General features: G+C 42.5%; 1 protein-coding gene across 1 annotated transcript in view; it reads left to right on the forward strand.

Moving 5' to 3' along the window:
• The window catches only part of SRGAP1 (SLIT-ROBO Rho GTPase activating protein 1), a 548065-nt gene that overhangs the window by 432726 nt on the left and 97481 nt on the right, over window positions 1-17858 (forward strand). The window contains exons 5-6 of the mRNA XM_078676051.1: window positions 3780-3962; window positions 7834-7962. Coding sequence (XP_078532177.1) covers window positions 3780-3962; window positions 7834-7962 — 312 coding nt within the window. The remainder of the gene's footprint in view (window positions 1-3779; window positions 3963-7833; window positions 7963-17858) is intronic.

Consider the following 17858-nt stretch of genomic DNA (forward strand, 5'->3'; position numbering starts at 1 on the left):
CCTGTGCATTTATAATGTTTTCCATGAACTGAATCCATTGCCGTTCCCATGGCAACTCTCAATAAGACCCTAATTGTTGAAGTTGAATGCAAAGTCAAAATAACTATAGAAATTTCATGTCAAAGATTCACAAGGGAGTCCTTAATGAATACGAGGGGATTGGTACAATGATTGTCAGTTATTAAATGTAACCCAACTGCCCTAGCATAATTGTTATAGTAATTATTATAGGAAGAAGCATAATAGATTAAACACATAGAACAATAGGTCATATTATGCTGTTCTTCATTCTGTTTTTAAAACATAGTTAATATTAACATTCAAGCAGGTGTTGGTAGAGAAGGGATTGCTACATGTGACCAACACCTTCAATTCTCCCCACAAACAATTTTGTTGTACCTCAGAAACTACTTTTCTGTTTCAACAAATCCTTAATAGCAGTCTTAAATCTATCAAAAAGCACAGTCTTATTGAATATTCTTTGAATATATACAAGTATTTCAACCTTTGTGACAGCCGGCATGTATTTTGCAGTGTTAGGAGTTCAACTTACTCAAAGCTAGAAGGGTCGAATTTGTGAAACCAGTGCATACTTTCAATGTACTTATGGATCTATATATTTATCACTTCCTTCTAATTTAGCATTTTCAATGCACTACCCTGTTTCTCAGCCTATTCTTCTCTCAATATATCTTCTAGCCCAACTTTCTGACTCACTTTAAACTTCTTTCTACTACTCTTTCCAATTCACTACCCTATCTCTCACCCTATACATCTATCATTATATCGTCTACACCCACTCTCTCATTTATCCCAAACCCAATACCATTACTATGTTCCCCAAAAAACCCTTTTTTTGACTCTCTTCTACTCTACCCCTCCTTGCATCATCTGACACCTCTTTTACTATACCAATCCCCCCAAAAAAATCTTTCTAAACTCTTCCCTCTGACTCTTCCCCTCCAAAAACCTTTTTTACTCATCCAAATGCCTCCTCCTACTGCTATGACCTAAAAAAATAAATCCTTCACGCTTCTATCCCTCCACTATCCTTTTCAATCAAATTGGCAGACTAGCATGTTCACTTCTCTAATTCCATATTCCACTATACTAATTTACCACTAATCCTTTATGGGTTCCAGAGTAGCGTGCTACTCGCCAACAAAGCGTTTCAACACCTCATCAGGGTTACAAGCGCTATATAAATGCAAACTTTTTTCCTTTTTTTACCCCTCCCCAACCCTTCTCAATCCAAATAACTGACTAACATAGCCACCACTTAAATTACTTCATATTTCACTACACTAATTTTCAACACTAATCCTGTATGGGTCCCGGAGTAGCATGCTACTCGCCGAAAAAACGCTTCGACGTCTAGTCAGAGGTAGAAATCGCTATACAAATGCAAATACAATACAATACAATAATTTGAGACGGTGGTTTCTGGTGCTGGCACTTAATTGTCAACACCAGCACTTATAACAGCGTCCCACATGGTGGCGCTGTTAGTTTAATTTTGTGATGAGCATAACAGTTCTTCAATAATTCAATGTACATTAAATTGACTTATTAATACCGCTCACCCAAAGATATAAAAATAGCTTGGGTGAGAGATATTATTTATGCTTAATGTATATTAAAAGTTTGAATTGTAGCACTTGAAGGAGTGTGATGGTTAGTTGTTGTGCTGCTACTGTCATTGGCAGGGGCAATTGGGGGTGCACGCTGTAATGGCTTCCTGACAAGGGCCCTGGCACTTATTTCTTAATTAATTTCTTTTGACAAATTAAGCACTGTGTGAACCCCATCATTTATGTATCTTGAAATTAAATCTCTGTGCTTATATCCCAGCATTTCCTTCAAAAGTGTGATGTAATTGAACTTTGTGTGTTTTCCAAATTTGCCAAGTGAAAGGACGAATTCATATGTTGCTTTATTAGTCCTTTCAAGTGGGCATCCTGAAATGGGTGCTTTCAGAACTTCTCATCAATAGGTGTGCTTAACCCAATCACAGAGCAATAACAGCTGCTGTTTGAAGTTACAAACTAGTGGGTGTGAGCTACAGGAGGGCACGGGAAAAAGGGTTCTTTTTCCTTTTATTCTCCATAGTAGCCAATTGCTTGGCAAATGCCACTCATATGAAGATGTTTTGGCCACCGTACAATGTGCTGTTTTGTTTGATGTGAGGGACTATTGACCACTTCCCTTGACCCCAATTCCCTTCCTGTATGTCTCTGTGTACCCTTTGTCTTCCCGTTTGGCTCAGTTAACCCTTTGTCAGTTATCCAAGATCAAGCCCTCCCCTTGGCTGTGTCAATGGTCTGTTGATGCCATCTTGCATCTTTTGAATTCATCTTTCTTTTTCATTATTGTGTTGAGTGGTAAGTGTGAAACACCACAGTCTATGTTTCTGAGTTAATTACAGACATAACTGTGAAATAGTTGTGTTCTGATTTGTTTTATTTAAAAGAACACTCCATAAAACATCTAATGTAGCTCAAACACACTGCTGAACCTTGCTCGTGCAGCTAACAAAACATTTTAGTCATGTCCATTCTGCGTACACCCACATAATCTGAATTAAGCTAATTTTCTAATTAAAGAAATTCTTAGGAAAACATGGTTTTAGTAGCAATGAAAGTCTAATTTCTGTCAATACCGGTACCTGCTATTAGGTTTAGCTAATCTATTCTTAGCAGAAAGAGTAATTTATAGCTAAAATGTGGATTGCCTTAAAGCTTGCTATCTGAAGCTGGTATTGCTGAATTGGCTAGAAAGTAATTGCTCGCGGGTTAACAGATCCGTTAGCTGCAAGTTGGAAAAAGTATATTTTTCAATTGATTTTTTTAAAATACTCACAGAGGTGGTGGTTGAAACATGGAGATAAATGAAAATGCTAGGCATTATAAGGGTCGGCCTTTGCCTTACGATACATTGAATATTGCAGTATTTTTAATATTGTGGAAAAAAAAGATAAAGGCATACTCTATAAATATATTATATTGGACCATAATGCTATTAAAATAAGGTAAGGTGCTCTTGGCTATATAAGTCTAAATTATGATATTATGGATGGACAGTGGTCTTATCATCTACACGGATAAGAATTTCAAATAGGTCAACTGGAATATTAGGGGCCAAATAGTTTGGGATAGTAGGAGGATATATTTCCTCTGGCTTGTGCCACCTTTCAAACTTTTCAAAAACAGGCAGTGGCTGGTGCAATTTCCCAACCTTTTGTTCTACTTACACTTGGTTAATTTGTGTGTAGATTTGCTGTACTTGGTAACCATTCTAGGATGATTGCGAATCTGTGGTCTCTCAGCAAGGACACCCAGTTTTACGCACCCACTCAGACTTAACAATTTATAATACAATGTATCTTTGTGAATTGTATACAACCTTTGCCTGCATGCATTATTTGTTTGAGTCTAAAATGTCAAATACACTGGAGATATCTTTGCGAATCTGACTGCTAGTCTCAAGCACACCAACCACATCAAATCTGCACTGGCTTCCAGGGGCTTGCTCTGAAGTTGTCTTTCAGCGGCAGAGTCCAGTCTCTGTCTATGATGACATGTCTTCCTTGGATCTGATGACAGCATCACCTCCTGCAACCCCCTGGCACATTTTGCTTACTACACTGATGCATTGTGCAACACAATATTGTGAACTAAGTCTAGTTCAGTTCAACTACATTATTGAGTATTGAAGGCTTTTTAACTGTGTTTGTTTTCTGAATTTCTGATTTTCATAGTTATCTGCTACCTCATCCCTAGGTCATGAAAACGTACCACATGTACCATGCTGAGAGCATTAGTGCAGAAAGCAAGCTCAAAGAAGCTGAGAAGCAAGAAGAAAAACAGATTGGCAGGTCAGGAGACCCAGCCTTCCATATCCGACTGGAAGACAAGCACCAAAGGCGCAGCTCTGTGAAGAAGATTGAGAAAATGAAAGAAAAAGTAAGCTTTGGGGTTGATGAAGAATATGCACATCAGCACTGTGTAGGAGGTTTTCCAGGGACGCTTCTTAGAATTTGATTAAGGAATTCATTTTCTGCATTAAATTGTCACCAATGTTTGCCAGACTGTTTGTGAATCGATTATGTATGCCAGTTGCACTTTTTTGTGTACAGTAGTGGATAAGCTAATATAATATTACTTTTCTCAACCCTGGCTTAATGCACCTCGTATAAGCCGGTGCTTTGATTACTTAAGTAAGCCCTGAAAGTTGTCATTTTCTCTGTTTAAGTGTGTCTCCTGGAGGAAAGCCGCTTATCACAGGACCTGCGGTGTTGGAGAGCTGCAGGGCAGAGGATGTGATTTCGAGACCTTTTAAGGCAACAGCTTTTCATTTCCTTCAATGGCTGTGTGTGTGTGCGTGTACATGTGCGTGCGTGTGTGTGTGTGTGTCTTCTCCCAATAATGCGAGAACCCTAGAATGCACTATGTTGCCTATTGGGTTGTACTATGGATTATCCACCCCCAGAATATCATTAATATAGAGTAAAGAATATCCAGGAACAAGGTATCGAAAAGTACGTACATGTACAGAAGTATAGATTTAGTATTCCTAACTTCACATCTACATAGCTTGAAGATAAATAATCGCAAAGTTACATATATGTGGAGTTAAGGATAGAAAATCAATACTAACTATTACTATTTGGATTTAGATATTATGAGCCATCAATGTGCAGGTTTTGATATTCAGACTGCATGTCGGCGGTCAGGTCTGCTGTAACATACGGGAAAGACCTTCTCTAAAAGGAAGTTGACGGCACTCCACTCAGTTTATAAGTCGCAAAAACATCTTTATTGACACACAAACTATTTGTGTTTATGTGCCAATAAAGATTTTTTGAAACTTACAAACAGTGAGTGTGGTCAACTTCCTTTAGAGAAGGAACTTTCTTGCATGCATATAAATGTTCACTGCAAATCACCCATTATGATCCAGCATCCCCAATGAGCCTGCACATGTGGCGTGGTCTCTGCAGCATCAGTTGAGAAAATATCCTTCCAAAAGCAACTCACGTTTACCCAACAATACAGCCTCTGACATTGTAACAGTTTTTTGCCTAAACAGACCTCTTTTTAACCAAGTGTGTGTTACTAAAGTGCCAGAAAAGTAGACAACGTGACATGAAGAAAATGCTACCTTATTCCATTAAAGAACTGACTACAGTGTTTCACTGCCTTGTTATTTATGCATTGCTGAAATTACATAATGTCCATGTACTTATAGTGTCCCTTTCCTATTGCTAATATATTTCATCACAATAAAATAATTAATTACATTGAATAACACGTAGCATATTTCTAAAAGAATCTATCACCATATTCAAGTGAACAAAAATTATATCTTATCAACATGTTTGATCATTAATATAAATCACAAAAGCTCTGTGGATCTGTTTACCTAGTATGAAATTTCAGGCAGTCTGAGAACACTGTATTATGATTGTTATGGTATAATCTTCTATGGTCAAGGTGAATACTTGTGAGTTTAGCATGTCATCTTGTTTTGTTAAGTGATTAAGTTAATATCAGCATGTTTTGGGGCTGAGAAACAAAACAATTGTCAGACCACCATGCCTCAGTGAAATGTTTATACCTACTTCAGCCAAATGACTTTCTCTGTTAATTTTGATATCCTCTGAATATGATGGTTGGGTGATGAACAACCAACTGCTGCACTTTGTTCGACAACAGAAATAACTTTCCTGCACTTCATGCAATATAACACAAACTTTCAGAAAGAGAGTTGACTTCTCTTGCTTGGGTGGCAACAACTTTAGAAGGAAGACTGTTGATAGGGTGGAGAGTCTGGACTCTTTGCGGCATTAAACTGAGAAGCATGCCGGGCATTAAGAGGTTTTATCATGCCAGGTGATCCAAAGCAGAACTTCTTATCAGTACCCTGGGAAAACTTGCAAAGTGCGGTTTGCAGATCCCCACCTCTTCTGAAACATTTTCTTTCAACCAGAGCGATGGAAAAAGTCCTATAAAATGGATTGAACAAAGGTTCTCAATCCTCCTGTTCTTCCTGGGCCTCTTATGCACCTCTCTGCTATTCTCCAGATGCCATTTTATGCTTTGATCTTTCACTCGAAGGTCCACAGAAAATAGGAATGGGAAGTTATATTTGTTTTTTGGCCAGTTCAACTGATAGATTGTTTGGAAAAAGCTTGTCGCTTGTCACCCTGCCGAGGATAAAAGGGGCAAAATGGATGATAAGTCAAGACAGGTGGTATGTGAGCGGGAAAAGCCAAAAATAACCTAAAATGCTAAAAATCCAACATTGGTCTTCCTATGGCAATATTAGAACAAACTTGAATGAGATGGAAATGCAGGAAACCATTGCATGGTTTACCTAGCAGTTTGGTTATTTGTGCTATGCCAAGGTAATGTGCTGACAGCTCAGTTTACTGACTTAAAAATTGAACAGAATTTAGAATAATCAGTTTCACTTAATGTAGTCATGAAATATTAAATGTGTATTGTGAAAACTCGTTGGTACATTAGCTGTCTTGGGGATTGGCAAAACATATTTACTAAAAGTGCTAGAAATTGTAGTAAACTATAGCTGCTGTATTTAATTAGTATTCGCATTCCTTAGATGAGAAGTGACTTCCTGGATGGCTACCTGATAATTATCACAGGGGATGTTGAACAACACTGTCTTAGAAGAGTCACTGTAGTGTGAAATGAAAAGTGTGGTTATTGCGCGTGTTACTACTCGGGACCAAGTTCACATAAGATAAAAAGTGTTATAACTTGTTTTATTCTCAAAACACGGTGTTGACGCAGTGGAGAAATCTTTGACATTAATTGTTTAGATGAAAAGCTCAGAAACATTAATTTTATTTGCAAAATAGTTGAAATTGTAGAATTTTTTCTGAACTGAGCATTGCTTTGTTTTTAGGTTTCTTTTGTGAGTAAATACAGTTTATCTTACAAGGGAATTAAAGTTTAATCAATATGCATACCTGTGGTGGACTGGTGCGTTTCACTTGAAATGCGTTCTGCATAAAAAGGGACCTACAGAGGATTACTCTTCCTGTTTTGCATTTCCAAATCTCATACTCTAAAATAAGCGGAGAGTAGTGATGGAATGCTAATTGCTCCAAACTGCTGGTCATCTGGCAGGGAAGAATCAGTTCTATAGAAAGGTAGATGACATGATCGTGCTTTGAAAGTAGGCCACGCCATCTGTATTCTGTACTCCTTGTGAGACATTAAATTGGTCGTGGAGCCAGTGATGGGAGCCTTATGACAGAGTGCTTACTGGGTATTTTATAAGGCTGCATAAAATCTGGCAAATTATTTAGTTAAAAGAAGCCTGTGCTTATCACAAGTAAGCCTTGAAGGCCCAACATAAAGTGGCATTCTGTACTACTGGTGTCGACTAGGAAACCCAAAGGCCTTAGTTCTAATCCTGTTCTTCTCATTAGATCACATCTTGAAATGCTATTGCAGTATGCCACTGTCCCTCTCTTTCTTTCTCTATATAATTTGCAAGTTTTGGAAATCGTGCTATATAAATTTTGGGTAGCAGATCACTGAAACAGCATTTGCCATGGGGTTTTATTTTGATAAGCCCTAGCGGGGACCTATCTTTATCCTTCCACTACGCAGGAGAAGTATATTTATAATATTTTTTGGGGGATTTATAGACTTCTGATCAAGAGTAATTCTTGGAGGAAAGGGAATCTTCTGTTTGTAGATGGAATTCTATTTAACTTTAACAATCCATCCTTCTATGTACAATCCATTGTAATGCAGAGTGCCCATTTACCATTTTTATTTTGTTTTGCATTTTCCTTTACAGCGCCAAGCTAAGTACTCTGAGAACAAGCTCAAGTCTATCAAGGCGCGGAATGAGTACCTGCTAACCCTCGAAGCCAGCAATGCCTCAGTATTCAAGTATTACATCCATGACCTATCGGATCTCATTGATGTGAGTAATTTGTTGATGAGGACCAGATTACAAAAAAGTTTGCTAATGCAAAAATAAAACAGAAAGGACCGTTTTCAAAATGTTGCTACATGAGTATTAGTGGCTAAAGCATATACAATTTGACTCAAGGTAACATAAGGAACTAAATGATTTCACTCTCCTTAAGCACTTAATAAAAAGTGTATAGAGTGCATGTTTTTGCTGTGAACTAACGCTCTGAAGGTTTCCAATTGTAGCACGCATCACAATACAAAAGAGAGAATGGAATAAGAGGTGGATGAGGAATTCAGGCCCTTTGGTCTGTCTGGGCCCAAGGGTGGTGCCGCATAAGAAGTTGTCTCTGAATCGTAATGTCCAACAAAGAGCACTTTCAGTGTCAAGCCCCCCGCCTTGAGATGGACGTGGGTTCTCCCTCTCTTTGGATTTCCCCTTTAAAGGATAATGCCTCACGTTGACCCAGACATCCTGGTGGAACACACTCATTTCACATTGCAAACAGTTGGAGGACCAGCATTGCCTGTGAGCATTCCATGTACTCCACTTTTTTTCTCCATAACTTGCCAAATTCCTTGGCCTTTTTTTTATATGGCGATTTGGAATATAGATTGTGGAATAGCAGAGGTCTCTCAATCTTCTGCAAGGCCACTATGCTGCAGATGCTGGCATCATTTTCAAGTTCTCAACTCAGTCCTGGCAGTGCCAGGTACAACCCCGTCAGTGCTTGCTTTGACTCCAGTGCTTCATTTGTCTTTGAATCCATACCAGTTGCTGTGGTTCTATGGCCCTCTGCGTTCTACAGTAGCACTTGCTTTCTGACATGATTGGCAAGAAAGTGTACCAGAACTCCTATCTATAAATGTGCCAGGTCAATGTAGATAATAACCTGTCAGGATGCCCCAAGTGTTCTGGTGGCCACACTCTGAATACTTGCTTTTCCTTCCAAAACACTTCATAATAAAATTACGGGTGGCTTAAAATTAAAACAAACAACCCACGAGCTCTCCCTTTTGAGGTGGTCATGAATTCTCTCCAAGTTCTAACTCTGCTGTTCCAGCTTTGGCCTTTTTTGTAAATGAGTGCAAGTCCTCTTTTCCCTTCTTGTTCATCAGACCAGTAGTGCACATCTCACTGGATAATGTTTCCCCCCCCCCGCTTCCCTCCCCACTTCAGATAGAGTCTGGACCCCATATCTAAAATCGGTCTGTTTCCATGGCAAGCCATTTGTCAGCATTTGGGAGCACAGAGATTGTTTGTGATGGTCTCCTGTGTCGAGGCTAGCTTGACCTTTCTGAGGATGTCATGTGTGCATATGCATTATGCTTCTCACTGGGTCGGTAGAAGGAGTTCAAGCCTCCCTTACACTAAATCGTCCACATATTTATAGGTGACTAGGCCTATGGGCTCAGAAGACCAAACTTTTAGTGGGTCTTTCCTTTGAACCTTCTGGCACTCAGGTAACCAAGACTACTAATTCATCAGAATTTGTTTGGCAGGCGCCCATCACCCTCATGTGCACAACACCTGGTCCCCAGTGAACTCCCCTTTTCCATGTAAAGATGCTGGAGTTGAAGACTGTTTTTCCAGCTCTAACAGACATCTGCTTAGTTTATTGATCCTCACAAACATCCCCCAAACCGTGCTCCCCATCGTTTCCAATTGCTCCACTCTTTTGCAATCAGTTCACATTCATGCTTCCCAGCACTTCGTGCCACTGACATATTCACCATTCACCATTTAACATTGACACATACTCATTCACACTACCGACAGCACATCCTCAGAAGTTGAAGAGCACTGGTCTTAGATTGAACCCTTGGAACCATCTTGAAAGTCACCCTCTGACAAACAAATGCATTGCACGACCATACCAATGACTCTTTGAGCGACATACAAATACTACTAATACAACATTTGCACCAACTCTATTTCTGACTGTCACCCTTGCAACTGCACTGGAGGTCACAGCATATGGTTCTCAGCAATTCATACAAAATGATTCTGTAACACTTCATACACTCTAGAAGTCAACAAGCCCTTTGACACCAAAACTGCTTGCATCTCACTATGCATAGGATACTAAAATGTAACAGTGGTTCCTTAAAACTTGACAAACCTTAATTCCTAGACAAACTGGATCACACTGAATAAGGATAGGAGCGCAACAGCTCAGTTGTCTAGCTTCTTTCTATTTATTCACAGATAGATTCAGAGAATAGATCTGCTTATATCCAGCCATCTAGATGATCAGGGGTGCTCTAACCCAATCCACAAAGGGCATGTCAAATGGAAGCAGTTGATTTACTGATCCCTTTGTTGGCTAACCTGCTTTGGATCTGGGATTTGGTCCAACTTGCCCCAGCTAACGTATACTGGACCTCATCTCACAAAATGGGAGCTTAGTGACTCCGCCGCTGACTTCAGTTACTGAGCTTAGTTACTTCAAGCCTGATGTACTAAATCATTTTCTGGTTGCCAAGCCTGCGATTTGCATAATCACTGGGCTTGTGTCAACAAAAAGGCATTCTGAATGTACTCAACCCTTTTTGCAATGTGTTTCTGAATCACAAATGAGTTTTTTTGATATATTTTGCAACAAGGTGCATAAGTGATTAGTGACTAAAGTTGTGGTAGCAAATCATTGAAAAAGTTACCGACATCTCATAAAAGTTGATAACTGATTCACAAAGAGGAAGTTATCGATGTTGCACAGCTTCCCGTGGAGGTATCATGTCGGGTGACCGTGGGAAGAGCAGGCCATCCTGCTGTCCTTGCTGTCTTCCCAAACAGAAAATGTAAGCGTCATCTTTCCTTTAAGGAAATCCTGTTTGGGAATGCAAACACAGGGACAGGGGTCTGCTGCCCCTTACAGGCCACCCTCACTCTGTCACAAACCACAGGTAGGAGTCACAAATTGCAATCTGCCTAATTACTATTCATTATGCAGAACATATGGTGATGCCCTGCGAATGGTAACTTTACGATGAGATTTAAAATCACAGAAGTAACACCTGGTTGCACAACGTTTGTGCGCAATTTGCCCCCACTAGTTGCAACCTGTCAATTAGTACAACAGGACATTGGTTACTGGAATTTAGCATATGGTAATTTGTTTGTCTCCGAAGGCATCCTGTTTCTTGTTCAGTTTTCCATGTGAAAATGTACAATTTCAAGTGTCTAAAGCTATGCCAGTGAGACAGGCAGAAACATTATACGACATGGGCAAAGTGGGCGGTTACCCAGGGCTTCCACCCTTCTTACTAACCCAACATTCTCCCTCCGACCTCCCACCCCCTGTAAAGTGAGTGGAATGGTCTAAGTTCCTGCCATAACAGCTGTGCGCATAAAAACAAGCTTCTCTTTCTCATTTGACAGCTGAGCATGTTTAGCAGAAACGTGGAGATACATTTACTATTATTTCATGCTGCACTGCAATACATGAAAGGGAGAGCAGCACAAAACCATATCTACTAAGATACTACTCCTCCTCTATTGTAAGTCTCCCTTCGACCTCAAAACCCTTCTCTACCTCCTTCTTTGTAGCTCTGTCTACCTCACGGTCTCTTTTTCTATCTCACAACTCTATCTTTTTGTCCCCCTCACCTCTCTTTATCGCTTTCATGTATGTCCCTCAACTCTTGTTTTTACCCTACACATTTCTCTTTCTACCCTTCACTCCTCCTTCTACTTTTATTTCTTCTCTACTACTCTGTTTAGCTGACCCACTTTTTGATACCTCTTCTCATTTTGCTCTCTTACTCCCTTCCACCTCTGTTTACCATCATCTATCTTTGTCTTCTTCTGGCTATCACTACTTTCACCTTTCTCTAATTAATCTCTTTTTCTACATTACCACTCTCCAGTGGCGCTGGAACTAGGGCTGCAGGAGGTGCTGCCGCACCACCATAGAGTCCGAAGTAGTGTAGATGGAGTATGAACATAAAGGGGCCCTTTCAATATTTTTCTTCCGACAGCTTTTTTGCATTTTTATCCCCTATGCCTTTCTTAAGGAGACAGTATTGGCCAGCATCCCCTCTCTAAAAGTCATTCCAGGCCCACTGCTGCTCTCTTTACCTCTCTCCCTTGGAGCACTTTACACCTGTGCCTCCCTCTTCTCTCTGTACCTCACTTTTAAACCTTACCGACTTCTCTACCTCTTTCTCTCCCTACATTTTGCCCTTTCTGTTTCTCTTTCCTCCTGGCTACCTCATCTTTCTCTATATACTATACTCCTCCCCCTACCTCAGATTTATCTCTACATCCTCTTTCTCTCTACCGCCTCCTTTCCTTACTTCACTTTTCTTGCTATACTCTCCTCTTTGTGTCTCTGTCCATCTCCGACATCATGCAATGTCCGATTTCTGTTACTCAGCAGGGTCACACAGGTAACAGTCTAGTCAGAGGAGTGCTCAAGAAGAGAAGAGGGGCAAGGCAGGGGAAGAGAAATAAGGAGAAATCCTCAAATTTAAACCAATGGAATGGTGAAAATCCTTACAGCAGCACTTTACTTTTCACTGTTTATTGCAAGAACACCTGTAATAAAGGCATATATATTGTAAATACAAATATTTGGCAACTAAAGCTGCAATTTGCAGCCCTCTGCACAGCTGTCTTATTTTAATATTATGCACTTGTCCACTAACCAAGTACCAAGTCACCCATAGCATGCTGGTTTGACACTGAACTTCACATAAAATGTTGTTGAAATAAAAAAAAAATCTAGATCCAAACTGAAAAAAGATTTGGGTTCATCAATGTTTGCTCAAAGCTTTCTTTTGGTACTGTTTGGCTAGCAGAAACCAGGGAGCATTAGCTTTCAGCTGTTTTTGGGGCGCTACCGTTCCTGAAGGCTTCACATATATTTTAATATTGTTTAGCATCAGGATTGCTAAATGAGCTGAAAAAAGGTTAGCAATCAATCAGAGATTTATGGAGCACACTACTCACCCGTAAGGGTCTCAAGGGGGTGGGAGGTGTTCGGGCAGCTCTGAGGTCATCCAAAGAGCCAGATCTTGAGGTCCTTTCTGAAGACTTACAGTGAAGGGCTTCATCTGATGCTGAGGGGGAGTTCGTTCCAGGTCTTGGCTGCGACGTAGGAGAAGGATCAGCCCCCTGTTCTGGCTCTGTTGATGCTGGGGACTTTGGCAAGGGCTAGGTCGGCGGAGCAGCGGTTTCTTTTGGGGGCGTTGAAGGAGATTCTCTTGTTGAGGTATTTGGGTCCGGTTTTGTGGAGGGCTTTGTAGGCATGTGAGAGCAGTTTGAAGGTAACTCTCTTTTCGACTGGGAGCCAGTGGAGGCCGCGGAGGTGCTGAGTGATGTGGTTGTGTCAAGGGTTGCTGAGGATGAGTCTGCCTGCAGCATTCTGGATGGTCAGGAGTTTGGGAAGGAGAGTTTTGTTGATTCTGGCATAGAGCGCATATTCGTAGTCCAGCCTGCTGGTGATGAGTGCGTGGGTGACGGTCTTCTTGGCATTGGGGGGATCCATCTGAAGGTCTTGCGGAGTATGCGGAGGGTGTTGAAGCATGTGGAGGGGACAGCGTTCATCTGGCGGTTCATGGTAAGTGAGGAGTCGAGTATGATGCTGATATTGCGGGCGTGGTCCGAGAGGGTGGGAGGTTTTCTGAGAGGGGGCCACCAGGTGTTGTCCCATGTGGCGGGGGTGGATCCAAGGATGAGGACTTCCTTTTTCTCTGAGTTGAGCTTCAGGCAGCTGCTGCTCATTCAGGAAGCGACATCCTTTATTCCTTCCTGGAAACTGTGTCTGGTGATGTCGGGTCCCTTGGTGAGGGAGAGGATGAGCTGGGTGTCGTCAGCGTAGGATACTATGCTGAGTCTGTGTTTTCTGATGATGGTTGCAAGGGAGGCATTGTAGATGTTGAAGAGCGTGGGGCTGAAGGAGGATCCTTGGGTACTCCACATCTGATCTCTGTGGGTTCGGAGAGGAAGGGCTGGAGTCTTATTCTTTGTGTTCTGCCAGAGAGAAAGGAGCGAATCAAGTCTAAGGCAGTTTTCCTATGCCGGCGTCGTGGAGTTTGGTGACAAGTGTGCAGTGGGAGATGGTGTCGAAGGCTGCTGAGAGGTCTAGTAGTATGAGGGCTGCAGTGTGGCCTTGATCAAGAAGGGTGCAGATGTTGTCAGTAGCGGCTAAGAGGGCGGTCTTGGTGCTGTGGTTGCTGCAGAAACCGGATTGAGAGGAGTCGGGGATGTTGTTTGTTTCTATGAAGTGCTGTAGCTGGGTGTTGACGATTTTCTCAATGACTTTGGTGGTGAAGAGGAGGAGAGAGATGGGCCTGTAGTTCTTGAGGTCCGTCGGCTCTGCAGAGGGCTTCTTGAGGAGGGGTTGGACTTTGGAGCGTTTCCAGTCATCGGGGAACGTGTCTATTTCGAGGGCGCAGTTGATGGTCTGTCGTAGTTCTGGTGCAATGGCGGAGGTTGCCCTGTGGAAGAAGTGTGGTGGGCAAGGGTCAGTGGGTGCTCCGGAGTGGATGCTTTTCATAGTCTTTGCAGTGTCTTCTGAGATGACAGGGGTCCAAGTGAGGCGGGTCGGCTGGTTTGCGTTGCTGGTGGATGTTGGGTCGGCGCATTGGTCATAGAAGTTGTGGAATAGCATCCTAATCTTGTGGTGGAAGGAGGTGCTGAGTTTTTTGCAGAGGTCCAGTGAGGGAGGGACGTCGGTGGTTTCGCTGTGGGGTCTGGTGAATTCTTGTATGATGGTGAAGAGTTTCCTGGATTTGTGGGAGTTGGAGAGGATTCTGTCCTGAAAAAAGTTTCTCTTTGTTGATCTGGTGCGGTGGTAGTGTGCCGTGGTGACGGCCCTGTAGGGGTTGCATGCTCTGGGGTTTGGCTGTTTCTCCATGCTTTCTCCAGTCTTCGGCACGAGCGCTTGGATTTTCGGAGGTCCGTGGTGAACCAGGTGGCTTTCGTGTTGTGTCGTCTGTTGGAGTTATGGAGGGGGCCGAGGTTGTTGGCAGAGTTGGCAATCCATTGGTGAAGGACGTCGGCTGCAGTGTTAGCGTCAGTTGTGGTAGGGTGATGAGTGCAGATGAGGGCAGAGGTGAGTTGCTCTTCGGCGATTGTGTTCCAATTTCTCTGTGGAAGACGTGGCATAGGCTTGTGTGTGGTGGGTTTCGAGACGGAGAGTGGACGCAGAGGTGGTCTGTCCAGAGTGGTTCCGTGGTGTGACTGAAGCGAATGTTGTTTCCTTTGGCGAAGATGGGGTCAAGAGTGTGTCCCACCGTGTAGGTGGGGGTGGAGACAAGTTGCTTCAGTCCAATGTGGACAAGGTTCTCTAGGAGGGCGGTGGAGTTTGGGTCACTGAGGTTGTCTAGGTGGAAATTCAGGTCTCCGAGCAGTACATAGTCAATGGAGGTGAGCGTGTGGGGAGCGATGTAGTCTGCAAGGGTGTTGGTGAACGGGAAGTGGGGTCCTGGTAGTCTGTAGGTGAGTGTTCCACAGAGTGTCGTTCTGGAGTTGTGCTGCATCTGGAAGTGTTCCATGGGGGGGTCGAGGCGTCGTTCAAGATGGAGGTTGTCAGTCAGAGGGAGCTTTTGTGGATGATGACGAGGCCTCCTCCAGGGCGATTGGGCCAGTCTTTCCTCAGGACCTTGTATCCGTCGGGGATGGCAGTTGCCATGTCTGGAACGGAGCTGGCTTTGGTCCAGGTCTCTGTGAGAAAGCCAACATCGGGCAAGAGAGTGCTAAGGAGGTCCCAAACTTCTACTGAGTGTCTGTGCAGATAGCGTACATTGAGGAGGATGCAGCTCAAGGGTTTGCGTGCGCTGGCATCCGGTGCATAGGCGGTAGCTGTCTGGGCCTGGAGGAGGGTGAAGGTACGGTAGCAGTATCAGCAGGAGAATGGGCCTTGGCAGTTGCTTGGCATCGAGAGCTGGCAGTTGTTGTAGTGTCCAGGGTTGAGTGTGTGGAGAGTGCTGGAGTCGTAGCGGCGGGAGGTCGAAGGACCAGGGTCCCTGGCGCTGGTCGCGGTCGGGTTGCGGACGGGCGCAGGCGGGCTTGCCTTTGGCGCACCTTCAGTGAGCCAGCGGCGTACCCGATGCGAGTGGCTGCACAGGGACTACCATTAAGTAGGGGGAGGGAGATCAGCTGGGAGGTGGGAACCCCCCGAGGGAAGGGACCACGGGGCAGCAGTGGTGGGAAAAAGACAGAAACAGAGGGAATCAGAAAAATAGGCACAAAGGCCAAAACAGCAATAAACAGAACAGAAAAGAAAGACATTATAACAGCAGACAGAAAATGCTGAAGGAGCAAACCAGCAGAAGCGTAGGCTTTTCCACTGGACCACCAAGGATGAGGAGTACGCAGGAGCCTGTGGATGGAGAAGAGCCTCGAACACCTACCTAGGAACCAGAAAGGCGCTGGATGCAGTGCCTTAACGACGGAGCTGTGTGAGGGGAGAGCATTTCCCTGACCGAATACAAAGTTGTTCCAGTGAGTTGGCCCGAAATATATATTGCTGGGGGCCCCACCAATCCTTAAGATGACACTGGGACAGAGTAACGACAATGTATCCACTCTCCTACGCAGTAGACTATTTATTATTATTATTTTTTATTATTTATAACTTTATTTCGGCCATTTTGGCCATAAAAGTCATATACATACATAAAAAAGTCATCATTAATATAACAGTATTTAAAAAAGTGCTATACGGGCAAGGAATAGTTTTCACAGTTCATTTTTACATGGAAAATCACGCATTATATTTCATTACAAAAATTAAAAGAAAAAAAGGTTTAGCTAAAAGAATATCACAAATACAAGGGTTAAATAAACATATACACTTTTCCAACTCAGAGACAGTATCCTTGTTTTTTACGGATTATGTAAACAGAATATAGAAATTTACTTAAGCTGAATACGATAAACTGGGTTGAGTTGCTTTTCATGATCCTAAAAGCTAATGAACAGGACCTAGTCCCTAGAAGGTTACACATTGGTTTCAACCATTTCTTTCTCGGTTTCGCGTATGCGCTACAAACAAAGAGCATGTGAACCTCATTCTCGGAACAGTCAGTGGAGCACATAGGACAGCTATTGATTTTAACAGACAAGGCCCCCAGTCTTTTTTGTGCCCATCTTTCAGTATTGTAATTCAGCATAAGTATCCCATATCTGAACTTTAGGAAAAGGGTTTTTGCAATGGGTGGCTCTATCTCGTCCAGAAATGGTTCGAAATAAAGCTCGTCTTTAAATAGTAGAAAAGCCTGGACTGCGGAACCAGCACTAACTCCATCCACTAGCTTCCCACTTATATGATTCCAGAATGCTCGCTTAACTATTAATTTAGAAAAGGTAGGCATTTTATCTGGAGTCTCCCACATTGAGTGTAGGCCCAAGAGTATAAGCCATTTTTTAATGTGCACTAGCCAGTGCAGGGAGTTAAAAGAATCAAGCATCATCAATTCTTGCAGGCCATGCCTATAATCTATCAGTTCAGGTGTAGACCAAAGCCTAACCCAAAATAGTAATGGCCTTAAGATAGTTAGATGATCCGTTCTCCTAAAGTTTAGGTCAAGTTGGAGTGGTAAAAGGGGTGTACTAATAGGAACCCTAACAGAGGCCCGCATGAATTTATTGTCCATAACTTGGAAGCTATTCTTTGCCCATGGGCCCCATATTTCTGCTCCATATAGTACAGCAGATTGTATTTTAAATTTAAAAAGTTCTAAAACCGGGGTTACACTTTTGCTTGTACTAGAGTTCATTTTGCTTAGAATTGGTTTGACATTTTGGGCATATGTTATTTTACTTTTCTCAATTTGGGGTTTCCAGCTTTGCTTGGAATCGAGTACAACACCCAGATAAGAAAAGTTCTCCACAGTATCTAGTTTTTGGCTATTCAGAAACAAAAAACCTCTATCTGGTATACTGGGATTTAGTGA

This window comes from Lissotriton helveticus, chromosome 1_1 (assembly GCF_964261635.1).
Source record: "Lissotriton helveticus chromosome 1_1, aLisHel1.1, whole genome shotgun sequence".
Classification (NCBI taxonomy): domain Eukaryota; kingdom Metazoa; phylum Chordata; class Amphibia; order Caudata; family Salamandridae; genus Lissotriton; species Lissotriton helveticus.